The 23,171-nt window shown below is 43.0% G+C and overlaps 1 protein-coding gene across 1 annotated transcript in view; it reads left to right on the top strand.

The window, feature by feature from the left end:
* ZNF423 (zinc finger protein 423) overlaps nucleotides 1–23,171 on the top strand; it is a 235,364-nt gene that overhangs the window by 116,599 nt on the left and 95,594 nt on the right. Inside the window, exon 5 of the mRNA XM_074157910.1 lies at nucleotides 18,879–22,102. Coding sequence (XP_074014011.1) covers nucleotides 18,879–22,102 — 3,224 coding nt within the window. The remainder of the gene's footprint in view (nucleotides 1–18,878; nucleotides 22,103–23,171) is intronic.

Consider the following 23,171-nt stretch of genomic DNA (forward strand, 5'->3'; position numbering starts at 1 on the left):
GGGTCAAGAAGAGCCTTCCTTGCTTTTGTTGTGGATACCTGGCAGTGTGTGTTAGCGTGACAGAGTACGGGGCCATGTGTGCAGAGTAAAACTCAGTCTGGAGTTAATACCTGCCTGGTGTTTGCTATGCAGCTAGGTAGGAAATTCAGCTGTATCAATCTTTATAAGTATTTGTGCTTAACTCTTCGGAATAAGTACCATTCACATTTATGGACTGCCCAATTTATTAATTTGAGCAAAAAGTAGACAAAAATGCATGTGATCCATTGATTATCCTATCTTTTGGCAGATCAGGAAGGTGAAAAAAAGTACTGAACACTTGCCTGGAATAGAAATCTTCAAATACGATCATTTGATGTAGAAATAAGCTGGCAGAGCAACAAAGGTTGCCTATATTTAACATTCATAGCATTTTACTGCTAGATACAGTGGCTAACTCAGATGTCAAAAAATAAGAGACTTTGCACAAAAGCTGGTTTTTATTCATTTTGTGACACTCTTCCTAATGCTACCCAAACCAGCATGTGTTGGTCTAATGGCCCTTCTGTATCTCTCTTTTTATATCTCCGTAGCTGTTTGGAATTTGGAAATTCTCGATTACCCTGTGTACTGTAACATTTTGAAACTATGCTTGAGCGTAAATGTATTTTGATGCCCCTGTTTGCTTTAAATGGCAGAAACACTGAATATAAAATAGAATATATTAGCAATTTGCTGTCTTAAATGATGGCATTTATTGTGATGCCGAAAGAGTTAATCCTAGACGTTAGCTCTGAGTTTAGTTTACTGAGCTTCTGGATACACGTGTTAATTTTCTCAGATGAGGGATAATGGATGTCACTTGAGAAAACAATACTGATTTGGGTTCTTTCATAGTTTGTGGGTTTATGTCCCACATGGTATAGAAGCAGGCTCTGGGAGATTGCCTGAAATATGCCTGGCCTCTCAGCTGCACTAAAAATAATTCCTGCTTCCCGTGTTTCTAGAAGTAATTCTTAGATGCTGCAAACCTTATTGGCTCCTTGTTTAGGAAAAAGATTTCACTTCAGCTTTCAAATAGCAATAAGGGAATGATCTTTAGGGGTGAATGTTGTATTTCTAAACCACACCTTTGTAAGAACATACGTGTGTTTTGGAGGTTTTTTGTGTTGTTTCATCGCTTTTGTTATGAAATGTTCTTGGTTGGGTGACCTTCTTTCTTTGAGAGCAGCAGTTCATATTGGATTTTGGCAAAATGGGTTTGATAGTCCTTGCTTTACTAAGCACTAGCACCTAGATGACAGTAATTCACCCTCTAATACCCCCACAAAACCTATTTATGCAGAACCTGACATGATTTGCAGTCTCCGTAAAAGAGGAACATAGGACTTAAGCAGTGCCTAGAATTAATTTTTTGACCTCCGTTTCAGATACTGGTTGAAGTATTAGGCTCTTCAGATAACTGAGCTGTTCCTGCTATAACCTGGCACTTAGCACCTTATAACAGAGTCGCACTATCAATTCTGTGGCATTCATGCCTCTCCCGCATAATGTGAAGGGGGAAAAATTGCAAGGGAAATTGCTGCCCAGCATCGGAGAGTTTAAGGCTGCCAGTAAAATTGATCTTAGTAGCGATAATAGCCCAATTTAAGCCAACACAATCACAACGTTTTTATTAGTATTGGCTTACCGTTGTCCATTTTAACTGTAACACGTTGCCAGTGAATGCCAAGAAGCATCCCCAAGTCAGAGTACTTGTTTGAGATTTGTGATCAGCAACACATGCAGGTTCAAGGCATTATTTTATTTTTTTGTTTCCAGGGACAGGACAAAGCGCTGGCATCTAATAGTTTTGAGAGAGATTTTTTTCAACACCTATTTTAGGGAAATGTGTGAATGGAAAATTTTGTTTCCATGAATTCAGATAACATCTGCATTAATATGGTATATCGTAAGGATCATTAATGTTCAGAGTATATTATCAGGTGTTCTCTAATGCACTTTTGATGAGCTTTAATGATGCTTGCTGTAGTGTTTTTTCATCTTTTCTCTCCCTCCCCCCCCTTTTTTTTTTTTCTGCTTGATTGTAATAATGACTTAACCCAGGTGGTAGACTCTATCCAGAAAGTGCCCAAGGGAAATATTATTCCCTAGTACCAGCAAACATCACAGATAGTCACTGAGTTCACTATGGTAGTTTCCCCAGGAGAGAAGATCTTGGCTCCCCCCTTGGGTGTCTGGACCTGCCCCCCATTTGCAGTCTAATAATTTGTCTTTGGAAGGAGACAGAGAAATGGCAGAAAGAAAGAAGATGAAAAACATAAGTGGGGGGGAAGGAGAGAAGCCATTAATTCATAGTAGCTTGTAAAATTACTGATTTCTGTTAGAAAATAACTTGTCATAGAAGAAGATCCTGGGAAGTGTTTGGATCATTTGGAGGTGATTAGTAAGGAGCACACTGCAGTTTAAAACAGCCAGGCTGAGTACATGCAAGGACAGAGATTTTTCTCTTTGGATACCATGGGTTAGAGGTTGGTTGTGATTCATGCTAGAAAATACTTGCAGTTTTTGGAAAGAACTGATATTTATCCTTGGTAATTGTCTTTTATGGCTTTCTTAATCTGCATTCTCGGTCAGGAAACTGATTTTAAAAGCCATAATTTCACGGTCCTTTTAAGCCATCCAGTTGCACAGAAAAGCAAGCTTTAAAGTAGGCGCCAAATATATCGTAGCTTCACCGAGTAGTGATGCCATATAAAAGACCAAAAGTGAAAATACAGGCAAAGGTGAAAGAAAAACATTACAAATACCTTAAACTGAGCAAGTTCTTTGTAGCAGTGAGTTTGCAGAGTGTCAGGTATCACTCACGGTGTGCCGTTAAGATTTACTGGCAGTAGCCAGCGTCTGCACCACAAGCAAGAGTAAATCATGTCGGTTGTTTAAAAGATGGTCTCTTCTAAGTTTACCCAGGTTTACAAGCACATGGGAAGAAGGGACTTCTTTGTTTTATTATTTTTTCCAAGTCTCCGCTTCATTGTTCATAGAAGAATTCAAAAGTAAAGTACCCGGGAAGAAAATTATGCTGTTAGGTTGCTTTTGGCTACACTATATTGGAAGCTATACTTTGCAAATGTAATCTGTAACAGCAAATGGTGTACAAAGGGAAAGGACTCATGTTGTTGCACACAATGTTTTCCATTTTCTGTACAAAAGCTTGTTTAAATCATTTGGTGCCCTCCCCTTTGTAACGTCTTTTCCCAGGCAGCAGCGGAACGTGTGCCCCCGCTGCCCCAGAGCTGGTGCACCGTGTGGGGAGACGTTTCGCAGCAAAGGGGAGGCTCGAGCACGGCTTCCCCACGAGCGGCTGTTTTGCCCAAGACAGATTTTCTTTGAGGTTGTTTCTACTTTCTGAAAGCACTTTGTGCCATCTCTTAATCTGCCCACATCTGCCCCTTTTAGGCTGCAGCAGCTCTTAACATTCTCCACGGATGGGGCAAGACTGGAAGGACACAGTGCAAGTCTCCTAAAATGGAAATGAAAAACCTAAGTGATATCTGGCCTGAAACTGTTTTAGATTTCTCTTGGAAAAAAGAGGCTTTTTAGTGGTCTTTTGCTTCTGGGAGCATGGTTTCCCTCCCCAGTGAGATGCATTTTGTGTCAGCTGTTTCTATATTAAAAAAAAGTCTCCTGAAATAACCACTCTTGGCTTGTCAGCATCTGGCAGTCCTCTCCTCCCGAAGCAGGCAAGACCACGGTCCCGCGCGAGCATCCAGGACCTCTCCCCGTCTCGCCCCCGCGTAGAGGGGGGTGCCCGGCCCGGCCGGGGTCACAGGTGGGGCAGCCCAAATGGATTGCACCGCGGTTGCTTCTGATCTGCCCGGACCATGCACGCACACCCCGATTAAATTTCTCTTCTTGTCAGTCCATTAAACCTCCCAAAGTGATTTGTTCTCCCTGGAGAATCGAGGGAGAGGGGGTAGAAAGGTAAAAAGAGAAAGAAGGAGGAAAATAAAGAAGGGCTGGTGGGGGGAGAGAGTGAACCAAAAATGAGTAAAACAGAGCTGCTGAATCCAATAGCCAAGTATTACATTATAGACTCCCAGTCTGGATATAAACAAAATGTTTCCTTAGAGCAGAACCACATCCAAAAGTTAGAAAAATTGTTTTCCAGACCTGAAACAGCCGCGCTCTGTCCTGCCTCAGGAGCTGGAGAAGACGACTTACTCTTGCACCCCTCTCCTGATCCCCCCAGCCCTCTCCACACACCCCCACACACGTCAGCCCCTGGTTTGCACTGTGAGCAGCCGGTGGGACAGTCCAGGGGGGCTGCTTATGTTCCATAGTTGGATCCCTGGGTGATTTCTGCTGCCCGGGGCAGGCAGCTGGCCGCCCTGGCTCCTGCGGAAATGGTGCCTCTCACTGCTGCCGAGTCCTCCCCTTCCCCGGGCCAGGCCTGTGGGCGCTGCGGCTGGAAGAGCCCGGCCCCTCACGTAGGGACAGGCACCATTTTCTGCCACCCCCCTTGTCTCCGCTGGTTGCCCTGGACTCAGCTGCCTGCCTCCATCTAGCCAACTCTTGGGCTGATTTCCGTTGCCTTCTCCCAGTGCTGTGTTGACTTTCCATGCATCCCGATGGTCCTGATTTAACATGACCTAGTGTAACCAGACAGCTTTGTTGATATATTTTTCGACGCTGCCAAATGGTGTGGGTTTTGCAGTCTGGCGGTGCAGCTCACGTGGCGCTGTGTGACAGTGGCCACCCCACAGCGGCTTCCCCTAAACGTCCCTTCAAAGGGGCCAGGGACAGAGCAGGGCAAGGCTGGGTCTCTTGGTGGGCTTCAGGTCAACCAGGTTCTTGGTCTTGAGGAGTCTTGCATCTCTTAAAATATCATTCAGCTAAATGAAAAGTGTTTTCTAACGAAACAAACCCATGCCAAAAGAGCACAACTGTTGTCACCAAAGTTAATAAAAGTAAGGAAATTAATACTTATAGTTGACCTCCAATACCTAGGCACAGTGGGGTGTAGCAAGGAAGTAGTTAGAAAGGCACCATGGTGAGCCTTAGCAGTGAATTACCTTATTTTTATTAACTTTCTGACAACCTCAGTGAATTTCCTTTCTTTTTATGAAGTGATTAAAAAAGCTAATCAGATCATGTAATTAAAATACATAATTACACAATCTCAGAGTTTTTCATAATTACTGTACATGGTAAATATTGTTACCTGATAACACTTTGCACAAAAATTTTTTGACGGGAATTTGTGTAGGATGGTTAGGAGGTGTCTGCTTTCCGGTGTTTGCAATGGAAGCTTCTCTAATGACACTAAATAGACAGTAAAATGTTTTAAAATGGAAAATACAGTAAAACTCTAAAATAATGACTCAGTTCTTTTTTTAATGCTTTTGTACATATCGGGCAGCTGGTATCTTTTGACAACGGTGTGTTTCTGTGCATTTATAATGGCTCTTTCCTTTGTGCTCGCACCTCTGCTTCGTGTTTTGTTAGGCACCACCCACTGGAAAACGGGTGTTTTGATACAAAGCAACACTGTAAGAAAACAATCAGATCAGATCCAGTATCTTAATTCCAGCCAAAGAACTAAATTAAGATGGAGTCACTCTTAAATCCATGTACAGTGACTTCAGGGTAGACATGATGTTGCAACCTTTCCAATGTCAGGTAGGCAGGAGGTCTGGGGCTATGGTTATGTTCATAGGAAATCCAAAGACACAAGGTGTGATAATCCTAAATAATGGGAACACTGATTAAAAAAAATATAATCTGATGTGTCTTTAACAATCAGCTCTTAGGAATACGGGACCCCAGCCTCTAGAGTGAATAGTTTGAAGTTGTATAGTTACTGTTATAGGTCAGTCTAATATTTACTGCTACTTCTACTACAGAAGATTAGTTTTATACTCAGATGCTCCATGACTGAGGTGGAGTTTCCATTTTTCAACAGAAGACATCGAACTCCTATCTTAAATAGAGACAGATAATCCTGTCTTGATGGGGAGCCGAGGCTGGTACTTCCATAACTCTTGGTACTCATACTTTCATGTGCTAAACTGAGTATGAGATGGAGGAAGTGGAATTCAGTTTCACGAGTAATTTTGGTAAAGGTGTGAGGAAGCAGCTACTGAATTTTAATTCAAACCATTCATTTGTCCATTTTTGTTTGTTTTTGCAAGGGTGAGATGGGCTGAAGATCCTATTTCAGAGAGCGGTCCAGTTTATCTGTGGCCAGAAAATTGTTTTATCTTGAAAATTTTTGCCTTATTGTATAGAACTAAAATAAATAATAGAAAAGCCTTGACAAAACAAAACAAAAAATATGTGAATTGTATCTTGGGTAGCTTGTTCTGTCATTCTCCTATGGGAGACACCAGATTTTCCCAGTCTGTGGTTCTTTCTGGGCAGGGAGCTTCGGCTGCGGGCCTGGGAGAGGGGCATGACAAACCCAAATGGATTCCAGGGAGAGGGCAAGGGTTTTTCGGTATTTACAGGTATTTAGGATGGTAGGGTTTTTGTTAGGGAAGCTGGTCTGAGCTTTAAAACTCTTTGTGTTGTTTATGAAAACAGTTTTTCATTTCTCCCCATAATTTAAATTACCCCCTCAGTTATGACTGGCTTATTGACAACATTTCTTCCTTTAGACAGCCAGCGTGTGAGCTTATGTGGTTTAAAGTCACTGTTTGGCCTCTTTGTGACAGTAGAGATGGGATGCAGTCACTTCCAGGTATATTCCAGTTGTATTTCAGTAGTTGGTTTTTAGTAACTCCTCTTTGCCACACTGTACATGGGGTTTCTGGGCGTTCACCCCACACTGGAGATCTAGGTGCAGGTACAAAACCTTCTCACATCTGGAGAAAAACAACAACTAAATTATTCATTTAGCTGGGGTGGGGGGTAGGGAGCACGTGTTTGCAGCCATTAATTGACTGGAGATGGTTTCTTGAACACATCTGGTTCTGGAGGTGTATGTGTGTCTTGAACACATCTGGTTCTGGAGGTGCATGTGTGTCTATCAAACCTCCGACGCCTGATTTCCCTGAGGGTTTTGGGGTTTTTTTGTTGTTTTTTTTTGTTTGGTTGGTTGGGGTTTTTTTTTTGTTTGGTTTTTTTTGTGTGTGTGTTTTTTGTTTTAGTTTTTTGGTTTTTGGGTTTTGTTTGTTTGTTTGTTTTTGGTTTTTTGTTCTTTTGTGTTTTGCTGCTGTTACTGTTTTGGTTTTTTGACCATTTTTTCCTATGCAGGAAATGTGCCCCCATCCCTAACACCCACTTCCAGCTTCCACCCACTTTTTAATTTAGTTTACTCCTATATAGAAACCAACTGCTTTCTGTACCTGTAGTATCAAGATGCATTTTTCTACGTTAAATTCAATTCCTCTTTCCCCACTGTCTCCTTATTCCTTTTACTGAGTTGTTTACTCTATTAACATTCCCGGATACTTTTTTGTAAGCATAGCCAGTCCTCATTATGTGGGTAGAGTTAGAGAGAAAGCTATTGACTATAGCTTTTCCCTTTATTTCATTTAGTTCTCTGATATCAGTGGCGATGTCCGTGTGAGACTGCTCTCAAACGGAAGGAGTGCTGTTTGGGGGAGATGGTGGGGAAAGAGATACTTCTTTGCAAGTGCCAAGACACTTGCTGTCCCCCCTTCTCTTCAGGGATGAATTGGGAAGATTCAGTGTATACTCCAACCCTAATTTTAATCCCATTTAAACAAATAATTGTGCCCTGCACCTTTCTGCATTATAAATTCACTCTCTCATGTATCTTTGGCCAGGGCACAGAGACAGTTACTAACTAGAATAAATTGTACAATTCACATTTGCGGGAGGGGAAAAAACCAGCCACGCATGTGATCAGCAGGAAACCTACACTGTTGGTTAAACTAGAGCTATCTGAATACGGACAATCAGCACCTAAGACTATAAAACAGTTCAGGAGGAAGGTACCTTTGCTGTTAGGGAGCTTTAAGGGAAGTGGCGTCCTGGGTATGTGGGCAGAGCGTGGTACCTGCAGCCGGGGCTGGAAGCGCAGCCGTGGCTGGAGGGGAGGTTTCTGCCGGGCTCTGTGCGTCTCTTGGCAGGAGCACAGCGGGGCCAGAGGGGCTGTCGTCTCCTGGTTGGATTCCCTCTGGCTCCCCAGCTGCGCTCCCCCTGCCTGCCTGCCTGCACTGATGAGCATCCTCCCTACGGGAGGCTTTCTCTGGAGCGTGGTTGGTGCTGGCTGACATCCTGAGAAGCCCCTAAAGAATTTAGAGAGGCTCGAAAAGTCTCTCTGCAGATTCACGGTGTAAGAGATGGGGCACAGCGTGGGCTGATCTCACCTCGGCACCTGGTGCCCACAGGAGAGGGCTATCCGGTGTGCCTGGAGCAGACACCCCCTGCAGCCTACACGGGCGCTCGGCAAGGTCGGTCGTGGGATCCTTCCTTGGGCTGTGCCAGCATGGACGTGAGCCCTGGGAAGACAGACCTTAGCTGTCGCCGCAGCTCTTCTTTTGAAAACCTGAGAGCGCAGTTGCACAATTTGTCACTGGGCCCTTCAGTCAAAAGGGCAAAGATGTGTTGGAAGAAGAGAGCAGCTTTCGGCGGATGGTTTTGTTGTGTGGTGCAGCGCAAGTCCTCAGATCACAGATGCCGGGTCACTGCCGGTTAAACTTGAAAGGTCTCTCATGCGGCACGTTTGTTGTAGGGGAACACTGATGTACCAAGAAAGATTCTTATTGGGTGGCAAACACTTTTGTTTGCTTGCTTGTTTTAAAAGCCATTTCTTATTTAAAGTGATGGATACTGCTAGTGAAAAAGAAGTAGCATTACCATACAGCGTGGAATACACATCTCTCCTAGGCAAGCCACGCTGTTTGGCTTTCATCTTGCATAGTACAAAATCTATAGCTAGTTTCTTTTTAAACCTTTCAGTTATTTCTGTCAGGTGTTGATAAGCGGAGAACTTCTTTCCCACCTCTGTTTAATGCAGTTCCCCTCAAGCCAGTCACAAACACAGCATGGATTCATGACCAATGTTTATCTAAATGATACTCAGGAATGTACTTCATATTCAGCAGTGTGCTTTTACATTTGCGGGTGTTCTTTTTTAATTTTAAATGAAATATTTTTTAAAAAATTGTTCACTATAGCAAACCCAGAGTCTTAACTATTGTACTTTGCCATAACGCGTGCCGACCCCGAGGAATGGGAGATTTACTTAGCTGGAGCAAACCCTGTCTCCAGGCTTGGGTCAGGTGGAGCTGGTGGCTTCATTAGCTCCAGGGGTACCTGCCGGGTTCACTTGGGACACATGAGCCCCTCCAATGCCAGGCGGGTGAAGGCCTCGAGGAGCTACGCTCACCGGAGTAGTGGAAGCTGGGATGTTCATAAGTGCAGCTTCATTTCCATACATGGTGTTTGCGTGAAATCTTGACTGTGAATTCATGAAAGGGACAGGGAATACGTGCACCTTGCTGAAAATATCTCTATGTAGATCTGGTTATATTTCATATTTATTTCATTTGAGTTTTCAGAAGTGTTGAGCAACTGCTGTTCCTATTGATTTCAATAGGATTGATGTGAATACTCAACACATTTTGGAAGTCAGACCAATAATGCATATGTGTAGCTATAAAACAGGTTACTTGATACTGTCTGTCACATGTAATTTATTGATTTTTCTTCCCTGGTTCTTTGAAGGCAGTATAAAATCTGGATGTTGTTGTTTTTTACTGTTTGTTTATTGCTGAGTAATTTCAGCCAACATGTGTTTTTCAGCATTAGGTCTATTCATCATGAACGTCAACCCATTAAGTTTGTAAGTGCGTCACAGTTTTCCCACCTAGATCAAAATGAGAGTCTGGAACAGCCTGCTCTTTCTGACTTAACAAGCTGGTTTTATTTTTCCCTGCAACTTGCTCTAATAATATGACCGGCTTTAAATTCCTCAGGCCGGAAAGCTTGGCAGTAAAGTCCTGTGCAGGGCTGAGGTTTGAAACATGAGGTTTTTCTCAGGTTTGGAACATGGCAATTAACATCTCTTCTGCCGAGCACTGATGGAAAGTACTCATTTAGGAGCAGAAGTCTGTTCTTGGGAAAGTTCTTTTCATATGTTAAAGACAGGGACTGCAAACCGATTTTCCTAGAGGTCAGGTCACTGCATAGCATGAGTTGAAGATCTCATCATAGAAAGCCATCCTAGAAATCCAGTCACTTTTGGTGACCCTCGCCAGAAGAAACAGAACAGTTGTGGTGTCTGGTCCCCGTTTTCTCCACTCCTAGTGGTTCTTTTGTCTGAGAGTTGATACATGGCCAAAAAGTTGAGAGAGAGTTCTGCTGAAATGGAAACACCACTCTAATATCGTCTACCAGCACCGAGGTAGGTACGTGTTTGTCTTAGCAGTAACAGGAGCTTATCAGAGAGGTCTTGGCAAAACTCTTTTTGACCTTGTTACCACTGCCCCAGATTTAAAGGCACCTCCTCCTCCAGACTGCTGCCCATGCCATCAAAACGAGCTCTGACTTGATTCTGCACAAGCTGAATATCCTGTGGGAAAGTGCTGCCTGTCCTTGTCAGCGCTGGCTTCCAGGGCTCCCTGCTCACCGTGCAGGATATGACCCTTAAGTGAATTTTATGAATGAGCTAAATGGATTGTAATTGATGACTTAATCTTCACTTGAAAGTACAATTCAGAAATATGAAAATGAGCACAGTAAGCATTAAATTAAATCACACTGATCTGGTCAGTTCATGGAGAAAAGTCTCTCTCTCTAATTTTGGATTCTGTATTCATTGCGTTCCTTCAAACAGCAGCCAGTCTGTATTTCTGATGCCCAGTTATCGGGGTGAAATCAGGGAAAGGACATGAGCCGAGTCTGTCCAGATGCATGTGCCTGATGGTACTCAGTGAAACAGCCCGAGAACAGGTGCCTGCTGTATTTGAGAGCTGCCCGATTGGATGGGAGGGAGGAAATCATAAATCTAAGAAATTCATCTTGTGCATTTCATCCCACCAGAAAGGCTCTTCCGCTGGCCACGGCTCCACGAGTGGTTCAGAGTCTCGATGCTTGGGTTTGTGCTGTATGGGAAGCCCCCTCCCTGTAACAAAACACAAGGAAGGGAAAATACCTTTATGTATAGATGAGAAAAGGACTTTCCTTGCATGTATCGCAGATACATGGAGGCTGATGCTCTTCCACCATTACAGGCTGGACCTTTGGCTCTGCAAAGGGGGCAGTGCAGGGAGCAGGGATGGCCCCGGTCCTGCTGCGACGAGGACTGGCTCTGCAAATCTGCCACAGGGTCTGCTCAAAACATTGCATCTGCCCCGCTTGTATCCTTAGGTTTAGATAAAAAATGAAGTGGGCAAAGCTCTTAACCGCTGTGTGTTGTCTCTTTGTTTTGTATAATCAAGTGTTGAAAACATGATAAATGTTGACATCAAGTAGTAAAAAGTGCAGAATATAATTGTGTGAGTGTAGGGCCAATAGGGTCGTATGAAGTTTGTGCTCTGGCTAACATAATAAGGAGAAATGTTAGTAACAGCATAAGTATTACCATTTATTATAACTAATTTTATAACTAATTATTATAAGTAATAATTATTCTACTAGGACTATTTTCCTAAGGGCTTTGTCATTCTTTATGTTTGAAAGTTGTACCTGTCATAGCTGAAAATCTAATTTTATGGTATTCTGTCAGTGTGACTGTTGCATCCGTGATGTGTGTGTGTGAGCCCATATACAGTTTTGTTCCTTTACATCTGTCTTAACGATGTGCCTTCTTGCTAAATGCTCTGTAGATACCAAAGCAGACAAGAATGGCAGAGGACCCTCTAGGTAGCAGGGAAAGCACGAGCAGCAAGCTGTTAAGATCTTCCTGTTAATTCATTGATGATTTTGCCGGTATCATCTTCTAATTTCGCTTAAAAAAGACTGAATGTGCATTTGAACATTTCTGCAGAGCAAATTGCTAAGAAAAATATATGTATAATCCTAACATTTTGGTAGAAATAGGGTGAGTTATTATTGATTCACAGAGCACGACAAAACATCACTGCATGAATTAGCAAACAGCTGTTTCTAATTTGAGTTTAGAACTGTACACAGAGGAACTTGTTTTAGTGTTCACTCCTTTCATTTATAATGAATTTTAATCACCGCTACAGGTGAGAAAAATGTAGAAACAAGCTTGTATCTTGTGGAAGAAACAAAGGAGAGACAGATGCTAACAGATTTACAGTCTGTGATAAAAGGAATGTTTTGGTACACTTTACATGTAATTAGAGTGCAGCTGTTTTCAGTCCCAAGTCCATGATGCACAGCAGAATATAGTATCTGCTGCTTTTCCAAAGGGAGTAAAGAAAAACAGTGATTCAACTCTGAAAGCATTCAGTTTATTCCTAGATCTAACATAAAACTTTCTCCTCCGCCCCTTATTATGCCATTTATTGAAGTGTGAAATAGCTTATTTAATGATAGGTTAATTTTTTGTTCCCAGCAAAAAACAGACTGTTTGACGTAAGAAAAAATAATGTTAAAACCAACTTCCTGATTTTATCATCTGTATGGAATTATGTATCATCCTATCGATGGTGATTACTGAGCCTTGATATCTCTGCTAATGGGAGACAAGGGCTCAGGCTTGCATTACTCTGGCTTAACAAGTTTCTGTGTATCAACTGAACTTCAATAGACATCTTTGCGTGTACTTTTAACTTGCAGCAGAAAAAAAGCCTAATTAAATGTATCTTTGATCACTATAGAAAGGTTTAAACAAAATCAGCGAGGTTTAAACCATCTATGCGTAACAGACAACCCAGCAAGTTTAATGTTTGAAATTCTGCACTACATCTTGTGCTGATTTTGTATTCTAAATACCAAGTTACTCTCTGCATGAGAAGAAAAATTAGATTATATATACTTTCCATTGAGCCAGACGTCTGTCTGTCTTTTTTAAAAACTTCACTTAAAAATGAATTGCAGCAAAAAGCTGAGAAGTTGGAAAAAGAGTCACTAACTGTTGGTAATTTAGTCCAACAAAAATGCCTACCACATAAGCATATAATTAGGTATAACTGCATTTTTCTCAAGTCACAGATAATCATGAAAGCACTGCCTGTGGTGCCACTTGTATTAGCACCTCTTAGTTTTTTATCCAATTTTATGTTTGCTTTGAACATTTTATATATGTTTTTATGTATATATATATTGAAAAAATGGCAGTCCCTTGCAATTAAAGCCTATGGAGACTGTTTTGAGAAGAAGCTGGTGTTGCTGAAGACTGAAGCTGCATATAGGGTTCTTCAGAGCAGCCTGAACTTCCCAGGGCCCCTCCTTAGTGCCTTGGCTAAGGGTGTGTTCACCACTTCTGGGGGGTAGTTGCGTGATATTTTCATAGGGATGATTATAAATAAGTTGTAGAAATGGTTTTTCCCTTGGTTTGTGAAGTGTGTTTGAGTGGGTGTTAATGCTTTGTTTCAGTCACAGTCCAGCAGTTAGGATTCCGTTCAGAGATAGGGGCAGTGTCAGCATAAAAAGGCTTCCATTGCCACAAGAGCTGGTGGTTCCCGGTCCACTATTGCCTTCTGTGGCACGACGAAAGAAAACATTCCGTAAAGCTAATATATGCATAGAAAATTGAGTTTGGAATATTAGCGATATTTTTTTATTATTTAAGTTCTTAAAACTGTGGGAAATATGCAGAAAAATGGAACTAAGCACTCCAACAAAAAAATTAAGTAAAACGCGGTCAAAGTGCGCTGAAAATATTGAAACTTAAAACATTTGCTATGTAAACTTGCTTTGCATTATTTCATGCCAGCACTGCAGTGTAAATGAGCAGCGTATGCTATGTGAGGTTCTTACTGTAATCCATTGTAATGATCTATCCTTGGTGTTAATACGTGGTGCAGCAATGCAAAGTTTGCAGTAACCAGTACTGAAGATTTCTCAGCCCTCAATCTCTGTGTTGTATTCTCATAGTTAAACATCTGTGATAATAATAATTATTTAAATTGATAGCGTTTCCATCAGGCCTTCCATCTGAGGATGTCTCGGGGTTTCACAGCTATACAGAAGTAAGCCCTACAATTTGCCCTTGTGGAGCAGATGGCTTTTTTCTATTATGGAGATGAGGAACTGAAACACAGTTCAGAAGCGTGTCTTATGATGCCAAGCTTGTTTTCAAAAGTAACATCGTTTTTTGGGTGCTAGAATTCCATCAGCTCTCAATAGCCTAAAGCGATTTGAGTGCTTTCACCACTTTTAACTTGTGTGCGGTGGAAAGGCTCAGAGAGAACCAGGAGTCTGAACTTAAATTAAACAGCAATCCTTTCCTCAACAATTGATTGTTTTTGTTAATTTAACTATTTCTTTTGTGTACTAGAGGAATAAACCTGATTGAATAAGAGCACTTTCCAAATCTAACCTCCTTGGTTTATTGTCCTGTATGGAGATGCCTTCTGGGCTTGGGAGGGGAGTCTTGAGGTTGCCTCTTTTGCCAGACCCTGGATATTTTGTTGATGCCTGGGCAGGTTGTGTGGCTGCTCCTGAGCTGCCTGGTGCTCGGTCTGTGCTGCTGTTTGCACCCGAACTGGCTGGGATAAACTGGCTTCCCGCTCCCATACTGTGCTGGCCACATTGCGGGGTGCCCATGGTGCGTACGGAGGCACCGTGGAAGAGCCACCTGAACCCTCCACGTTTAGGGAGAGAGAGTAGGGAGGTTTTTAACTGAAGGGGAACCCGATGATGCTCTACAGGGTTTAGGCAAGGACGAACGTCAGGGCCAGCAAATGGGCTCTCCGTGCCTACCTTTTGTTCTTAAGAGAAAAAGCAGCTGCCTGGGGGGAGCCTGGGTTTGTGCAGCCCCTGCCCACGAACGCTGACCCCAGGGCCAGGGCTGCGTGGGTGACCAGGCAGCTGAGCAAGCCTGTCCCTCTGCCACCGCCTCAAACACGGCTCGGCTCAACGTCTGGCAGGAGCGTAACATTTCCAGCGAGCTTTGAGCTGGGAGATGGGGGAAAGCGTTTGCGGGGACTGCGAAATTTTGTCTGGTCGCTTTTATTTCTATTAGCAAAATAACTTTGAAATAATAAATATATCAATGTCATCCGTGTATGCCGAGATGACAGTGCTGCTTACTCCTGGCAATCTGTGATGTGCTGTTTGTCTTCTTTCTAAAAGAGATCACATTTTTTAAGACTTCATTTTATTGTTTTAGCTCAATGAGTATATTCCCGAACTTGGCTCATGTTATCTGGAAGATAAACAGAGAATGAAGTATGATTTATACTGCAGTTTGGCCAAATTGCTCTTATTAGAAGGAAAAATACATTTATTGAATGCATTGAGGCTGGAATTAGCTCCTCAGTGATGATGATAAATGCTTGCAGTCCCGTAAACGTGCTGAACATTAAGTTGCTAAATTACTGTACCACTTTGAGATTGATTATCAAGTTTGGCCCTTTAAGCTCCATGACCTGCACATATATCCTGAGGACTACTGACATTCTGAAGCTTCCTTAATGCTCTTTTTTTTCCTAATTAAACTTTTTATTGAATTTTCTTACCCTTTTAATACTTGTTTTGATTCTCTTATGTGCAAATGACAAAAGCCTTGCACCAGCCATGTGATTCTCTATTTTACAACAGTCCCACTTTGCAGGATTAGCCATTTTTAATGACTTTAATCTCCTTTTTGAAAGTGATTTTTCTCATTCTGCTACATTCCTTTGATTGCATTAATGTAGAATTATTATTCTAACCATCATTGCCAGACATGTCACACCACATCTAAAATATATCTTCCCACTAAAATATTACTCTGGTAAAATACCTTAGAATTTCCTTCTCAGTTCATTATAGGTCTTTTCTTCAATTTAATATGGCAAGTTAAAATTAACAGGGCTATTTTTCATTCCATAAAGAGATTAATGATAATGAGTTTTCCCTAATTTCTTCAGTTTAGGCCTTTAGTAATTTACTATCTTGTTTGTATAGGAAGTCAAGGTAGGTTGTTTCTAGGGCTTAAAGTTTCCTAATTCTTTTTAAATTGTAAAAGTATGAGAAAGCGGTGCAATAAAAAGAATCTAGAAGTTAAACAAGAAAATCGGCGAAAGGTCTAAATCAAGCTAACAAAAGGAGACAATCTTTGCTTTCAGCCGTCTATGTAAATGCTTCCATTTTTATTACAAACCCAGCTTTTCAATCTCAGAAATGTTAATTTTTTTGAATCCAAATTATATTAGCACAGCAAGGTCTTTGTGCATCACTCACAAAGTAATACCAGCTTTCTTTGATTTTGTTTTCTGAATAGCCCAATATGTTTGAAGAGCAGCAGCTGGAGGGAAACTGGCCCTGTTTGAATGTTAGAGGGCATTTTGAGGTAGATCGGTTTGTTTCAGAGGAAAAAGAGACCTTCTAAAAGATTTGTTCGATTTGCATGGTGGGCCAGTGTAATGGTTGGCACGAGCACATATGGATGTAACGAAGTTAAAGCAGTTGGCCCAGCCTGTGTTACCCCTGGATTTGGCCCATGGCATCTACAGTTTCAAAGCTGAACAATGAAGCTTTATTCGCTGGAGCCGGTTTAAGTGCTCGGGTTCTCCCCGGTGCGGTCCTTCCGCTGCCTGCCACTGCCCAGCACAGGGCGCGAGTACTCTGGCTGCAAAAGGGAAGATATTTAAAATGCGTATATTTTTATAATAGTTCCTGCAAAGGGGACGTTTTAAATTATTTTAATTACACCCAGTAAGCCCCAGCAGTAAATAACACAATGGTGGTGTGCTTTTTTTCCCCTGTCGTTGTTGTTTTTCTTCTTCCCTGGTCCCCCCCCGCCCCTTCCCCAGTAGACAGCGGTAGCGGTAGCAAACGCAACATGTGCTGCCCTAGTTCAGGCCCAGCATCCCCCTCTTGCTCCCCTTTGTCTCCTTTCCCCTGGAGGAGCCCAGCTGGCGAGAGGAGGGAATTAGCCAGCCCTGAGCTACCGGCATCTCCCCGGGGCCCCTAATCCAGGCACTGGCAGCCGGCTGCCTCCTTCCCTCCGACGGCCCGTGGCCACAGGTCCGTGGGGATGGAGCCCCGGATGCGGCTGGCGGCAGAGCTGGGGGGACGGGGCGGGTGGGGGGACGGGGGCTCCCCGGGGGCAGAGCGAAGCTGCGCCGGCAGCGGGGCGGGCGGTGGAGGTGGCTTAAATTGGGAACATGAGGCTTTGTTGCAGCCACAGAGAGAGACCGCTTCATGGTTGGGGGAATGGAGCCTGAGAAAAGTTTATGTAAAAATCAGGGGCTCGTTGCCTGTGTTTTAGGTTGGGGCTGGGCCAGGCTCGGAGGAGTTAGTTGAGCACAAAGACCTTGAGCATCTTAGAAGCGCGCGTGCTTCTGAGAATCGGGGCACATTTTGGGAGCGGGAGGAAGCGCGTTCTCGGTGTCCAGCGTCGCTCTGGGGCAGGAGGTTTAGTTAAAGAGGGCAGTGGGTGCCCAACCCACGCATCCCAGAAAACAGGCAGCCCCGTCGTGCTGGAAAAGTTGTTGGGTGTGTGATTACTTGGTTTAGTTTGTCCAAGGTAGCTCTGCTCTGTCTTTTCCTGGGATGAAGAAGGTGGTCTTTGCCAAAGCAAACGGTGCCACAGGAGCCAGCCTCTTACGGTGGTGATATCCTCATTAGCTGAGCCTTTCTTTGAGAGCTGCTCCGCCGTACATGTGCTCTTCTCCGCCTGGTGACTCTGTAGTTGGCAGGCACGAGGAGTGCGCGTGTGGCAGCCTACACGCACAGTTGGGGATTTTTTTATTGGTTTGTTTTAGTAAGAGCTGAAGTAGGAACATTAAATGTTTTATAAGGACAACGGATCTGGAGAACCGGTTCCTTTTTTGAATCTGCAAATGTATATGTGGTCAGCGCCTTCCCTCATTTACATCAATTTTATTTTTGCTTCGTTCTGTGGTTCAGTTTTATATCGGACTAGTGGCGTTTCTGCTTCACTCAACATCTCTGCATTTATTGGAATTAGGATATTTGAACTTACTCTCTTCTGTTTCTTGTTAACAATTCTGTTTATGAAAGCTGCCAACATTTTATGTATTTTTCCTAAAATGACTGTTTTGCTGCTGGAGGTAGTGCTGTGTTTCTTTATGGTAATATCAAATTATAAAATATTTTCCAAAGCCTCATATTGAGCAAAGGAAATAGTTATTAAAACAGAGGCTGGGCCATTGTTAGTTTATCCTGAAGTTGATTGTTTTGTGATGTCTTGAGATCTCCAATGGTGATTTTCTGGGCTTTTTAAGCTTGTTTGTTTTTGTACCAAGCAGGCAACATTACCTTTCATATGAATGAATGTGGTAATGGTGTAGATCTCTTCTCTGATTTTCTTGAGCTGTCTCAAATCTGATGCTTTTATTTCACCTAGATGTTCGACTCTGCTTTTAAGCAGCCTTTCATTCTATTACAGTTTTGAGACAGAACTGAAGGATTTTGTTTAATGGAGACATTGCTTAAAATCATCTTGACGTAGCATTTAAAAAGACCCACAAAATCACAGGTGATCACTTAACACTGTAGCTTTTTGAAATGTTTGCATTGCTTCATTGCACATTGTGTTTTGCTTTCTTTATTCATTGTTTATTGCTTCACGCTACAGTGAGCAGGTGTTAAACCTGCTAAAGAAAAATGCTTTTTATTAATGCTATATGTTGGCATATTTGTGAATTATGTGTACAAATATATTTTTATTTCTCTTTCTCAAACCTCCTTTGAAATTCAAGAGAGATTATTTTTTTTTTAGTTGATATTTTTTTTAATGCTGTAGTAGCAGAAGCCCATAGTGTTGTTGAGAGCTTTGTCCTTATTTCACAGATGCACTGGGAATTGTTTTTAATCTCCTTTCTGCTTTCCCATTACAGATGGTGATGACGACCCACAACTCTCCTGGGTGGCTTCATCTCCCTCCAGCAAAGATGTTGCATCACCCACTCAGATGATAGGAGATGGGTGTGATCTCGGCATCGGGGAGGAGGAAGGGGGGACCGGCCTGCCGTATCCTTGTCAGTTTTGTGATAAGTCCTTCATTCGCCTGAGCTACCTTAAAAGGCACGAGCAGATCCACAGTGACAAACTACCTTTCAAATGCACCTACTGTAGCCGGCTTTTTAAGCACAAGAGAAGTAGGGATCGCCACATAAAGCTTCACACAGGGGATAAAAAGTACCATTGCCATGAATGCGAGGCTGCGTTCTCTCGCAGCGACCACCTCAAAATTCACCTGAAAACCCACAGCTCCAGCAAACCGTTCAAGTGTACTGTGTGTAAGCGTGGGTTTTCATCTACCAGCTCATTGCAGAGTCACATGCAAGCTCATAAAAAGAACAAGGAACATATGGCAAAGACTGAGAAAGAGGTGAAGAAGGATGATTTTATGTGTGATTACTGTGAAGAGACATTCAGTCAGACTGAAGATTTGGAGAAGCACGTAATGACACGCCACCCACAGCTTTCCGAGAAGGCAGATTTGCAGTGTATTCATTGCCCTGAAGTATTTGCAGACGAAAACTCGCTGCTCACACACATTCATCAAGCCCATGCCAACAAAAAACACAAGTGCCCTATGTGCCCGGAGCAGTTTTCTTCAGTGGAGGAAGTCTATTGCCACTTGGACAGCCACAGGCAACCTGACTCCAGCAATCACAGCATCAGCCCTGACCCAGTCCTGGGGAGCGTGGCATCCATGAGCAGTGCAACGCCCGACTCCAGCGCGTCGGTGGAAAGAGGTTCCACCCCAGATTCCACCTTAAAGCCTTTGAGAGGACAAAAGAAAATGAGGTCTGTGGACAGAGAGGAAGGCCAGAACTGGTCTAAAGTTACTTACAGCTGCCCGTACTGCTCAAAGCGTGACTTCAACAGCCTTGCTGTTCTGGAGATCCACCTGAAGACCATTCATGCAGACAAACCTCAGCAAAGCCACACGTGCCAGATCTGCCTTGATTCCATGCCTACACTGTACAACTTGAATGAACACGTGAGAAAGGTGCACAAAAACCATGCCTATCCCATGATGCAGTTTAGCAACATTTCTGCCTTTCACTGTAACTACTGCCCGGAGATGTTTGCAGATATTAATAGCTTACAAGAACACATCCGTATTACTCACTGCGGCCCAAATGCTACCCCTCAAGATGGCAACAACGCTTTCTTCTGTAACCAGTGCTCCATGGGCTTTCTGACTGAAGCAACCTTGACTGAGCATATTCAGCAGACTCACTGCAATGTAGGAAACTCAAAATTGGATTCCCCTGTCATTCAGCCAACACAGTCTTTTATGGAAGTTTATTCATGCCCTTATTGCACAAACTCCCCCATTTTTGGCTCCATCCTGAAGCTTACAAAGCATATTAAAGAAAACCACAAGAACATTCCTCTGGCACACAATAAGAAGTCAAAAGCAGAGCAGAGTCCAGTTTCTTCTGATGTTGAAGTCTCTTCCCCTAAAAGGCAACGGCTTTCTGCGAGCGTAAACTCAGTGTCTAATGGTGAATACCCATGTAATCAGTGTGATCTAAAGTTCTCAAATTTTGAAAGTTTTCAAACCCATTTAAAGTTGCATTTGGAGTTGCTGTTGAGGAAACAGTCTTGCCCTCAGTGTAAAGAAGACTTTGATTCCCAGGAGTCTCTTCTGCAACATCTCACTGTACATTACATGACAACTTCAACTCATTATGTATGTGAGAGCTGCGACAAACAGTTTTCTTCGGTGGATGATTTGCAGAAGCATTTGTTGGACATGCATACTTTTGTGTTGTATCACTGCACCCTTTGCCAAGAAGTTTTTGATTCCAAGGTATCTATCCAAGTGCATCTGGCAGTCAAGCATAGCAATGAAAAGAAGATGTATCGTTGCACAGCCTGTAACTGGGATTTTAGGAAGGAGGTGGATCTCCAGATCCACGTGAAGCATAGTCACTTGGGGAATCCGTCAAAGTCTCACAAATGCATCTTCTGTGGTGAGACCTTTAGCACAGAGGTAGAACTCCAGTGCCACATCACAACTCACAGCAAAAAATACAACTGCAAATTTTGTAGCAAAGCTTTTCACGCCATCATCTTGCTTGAAAAGCACTTGCGGGAAAAACATTGTGTCTTTGATGCTAGCGCTGAAAATGGTACAGCCAATGGCATGACCCCCACAAATAAGAAGACAGATGGGGCAGATATCCAGAACATGTTAATGAAGAATCCGGATACTTCCAACAGTCACGAAGCCAGTGAGGATGATGTAGATGCTTCTGAGCCCATGTATGGCTGTGACATTTGTGGAGCTGCCTACACTATGGAGGTCCTCTTGCAGAACCATCGTTTGAGAGATCATAACATCAGGCCTGGGGAGGATGACTGTTCTAGGAAGAAAGCAGAATTCATCAAAGGTAGCCACAAGTGTAATATCTGCTCAAGGACCTTTTTCTCAGAAAATGGCCTGAGAGAGCACATGCAGACCCATCGAGGCCCAGCTAAGCACTACATGTGCCCCATCTGTGGGGAACGCTTCCCATCTCTCCTGACCCTGACGGAGCACAAAGTCACTCACAGCAAGAGTTTGGATACAGGGACATGTCGGATCTGCAAAATGCCGCTGCAGAGTGAGGAGGAATTTATCGAGCACTGCCAGATGCATCCAGATCTCAGAAACTCCCTCACTGGGTTTCGCTGTGTTGTCTGCATGCAGACGGTCACCTCTACCCTTGAGCTGAAAATTCACGGGACGTTCCATATGCAGAAATTGGCAGGAAACTCTGCAACCTCGTCGCCCAATGGCCAGGCCTTGCAAAAACTCTACAAGTGTGCGTTGTGCTTGAAGGAGTTCCGGAATAAGCAGGACTTGGTAAAGTTGGATGTGAACGGCCTTCCCTATGGCCTGTGTGCTGGATGCATGACCAGGAGCACCAACGGACAGTCTTCGGGCTTGACTCCACAGGAGGTGAATGAGAGACCGTGTGGCAGTCTGAGGTGTCCAGAGTGTAGTGTCAAATTTGAAAGTGCTGAAGACCTAGAGAGCCACATTCAGGTAGACCACCGAGACCTGACACCTGAGACTAGTGGCCAAAGGAAAGGTACCCAGACGTCCCCTGTTCCCAGAGTAAGTACAGATGAACTTTAAAATGTCTGAGGGATAAAATGTAGACCTTTGATGTGACTGAGTTGTTTTTTTTTTTTAAACTGACACTTTATAAAATTACTTGTGCTACTATAAAAACAACAAAACAGAAGGAAAGGTAGAGTAATACACATAGAAAAGTTAGATGTTGCTCAGCCTTGCAGGCTCCTTGATTCCCAGTGGCAGCACATCAGATTTTTTATCGTAAAACTGCCCTAGATGAACCAACAGAGAGCTGAGACACTTGAATGGTGGGGATTGAGTTTGTCCATGAATTCTGATGCTACTGAACTGGCAGATCTGGAAAAGCTGCGGCATTTCCATGAAAAAGGCAGATGCTGAGTGCCCAAAACAAAAAAAACCCAAATCAAATCTGATCTGTCATACTTGAGGAATGAGATTATTTCTTTCCAGTGAACTAAACACGAGCAGGAAGAAAGGAACTTTTGAGGAAAAATGTAGTGAATTCCACCCTACCCCTCAAATTCTCACCTAAAACAAATTTCTGTGCTAAAGAGCTTGTCCTTATGGATGTCTGTCAGAGTGAACGTTGTGAGGCTACTTGGATGTCTGTGTGCATATGTGTGTGCTTGTGCGTGTGTGTGTGTATGATTTTTTTAAAAGTGATTTTAAAAGGATCTGCATCATGACCCTCCTGTAAGACAAGTAGTTTTCTTAGCAAATCTGGAAATTGCTGTCTAATGCAGGTTACATATAAGTGTGCTCTCCTTTAATCTTTGCAGATAGCCTGCTTTCCTGTTTCTTAGCTTACAAGATACTTGGGAACGTGCAGATCCAAGTGAGGTTTCAGAAGCCTACTCAGGAGATTAATATCATTTGCAGTTTATAGTCTTTTAAAATTATTTGTTGATGTTTTGGTTCAAGAATGGGCCAAGTCAGTCCTTCCTCTGTCAGGAACAGATGGAATGAGAAGTAGATTTTGGAAAACTTCTCAGGAGACCAACAGCAGACACATCTGAGTATTGATATCATCTGACATTTTTAATTAAACATGATGGGGTGAGATTTTCAAAAGTATCTAAGGAAATTA

The sequence above is a fragment of the Numenius arquata genome, chromosome 13 (genome assembly GCF_964106895.1).
Source record: "Numenius arquata chromosome 13, bNumArq3.hap1.1, whole genome shotgun sequence".
NCBI lineage: Eukaryota > Metazoa > Chordata > Aves > Charadriiformes > Scolopacidae > Numenius > Numenius arquata.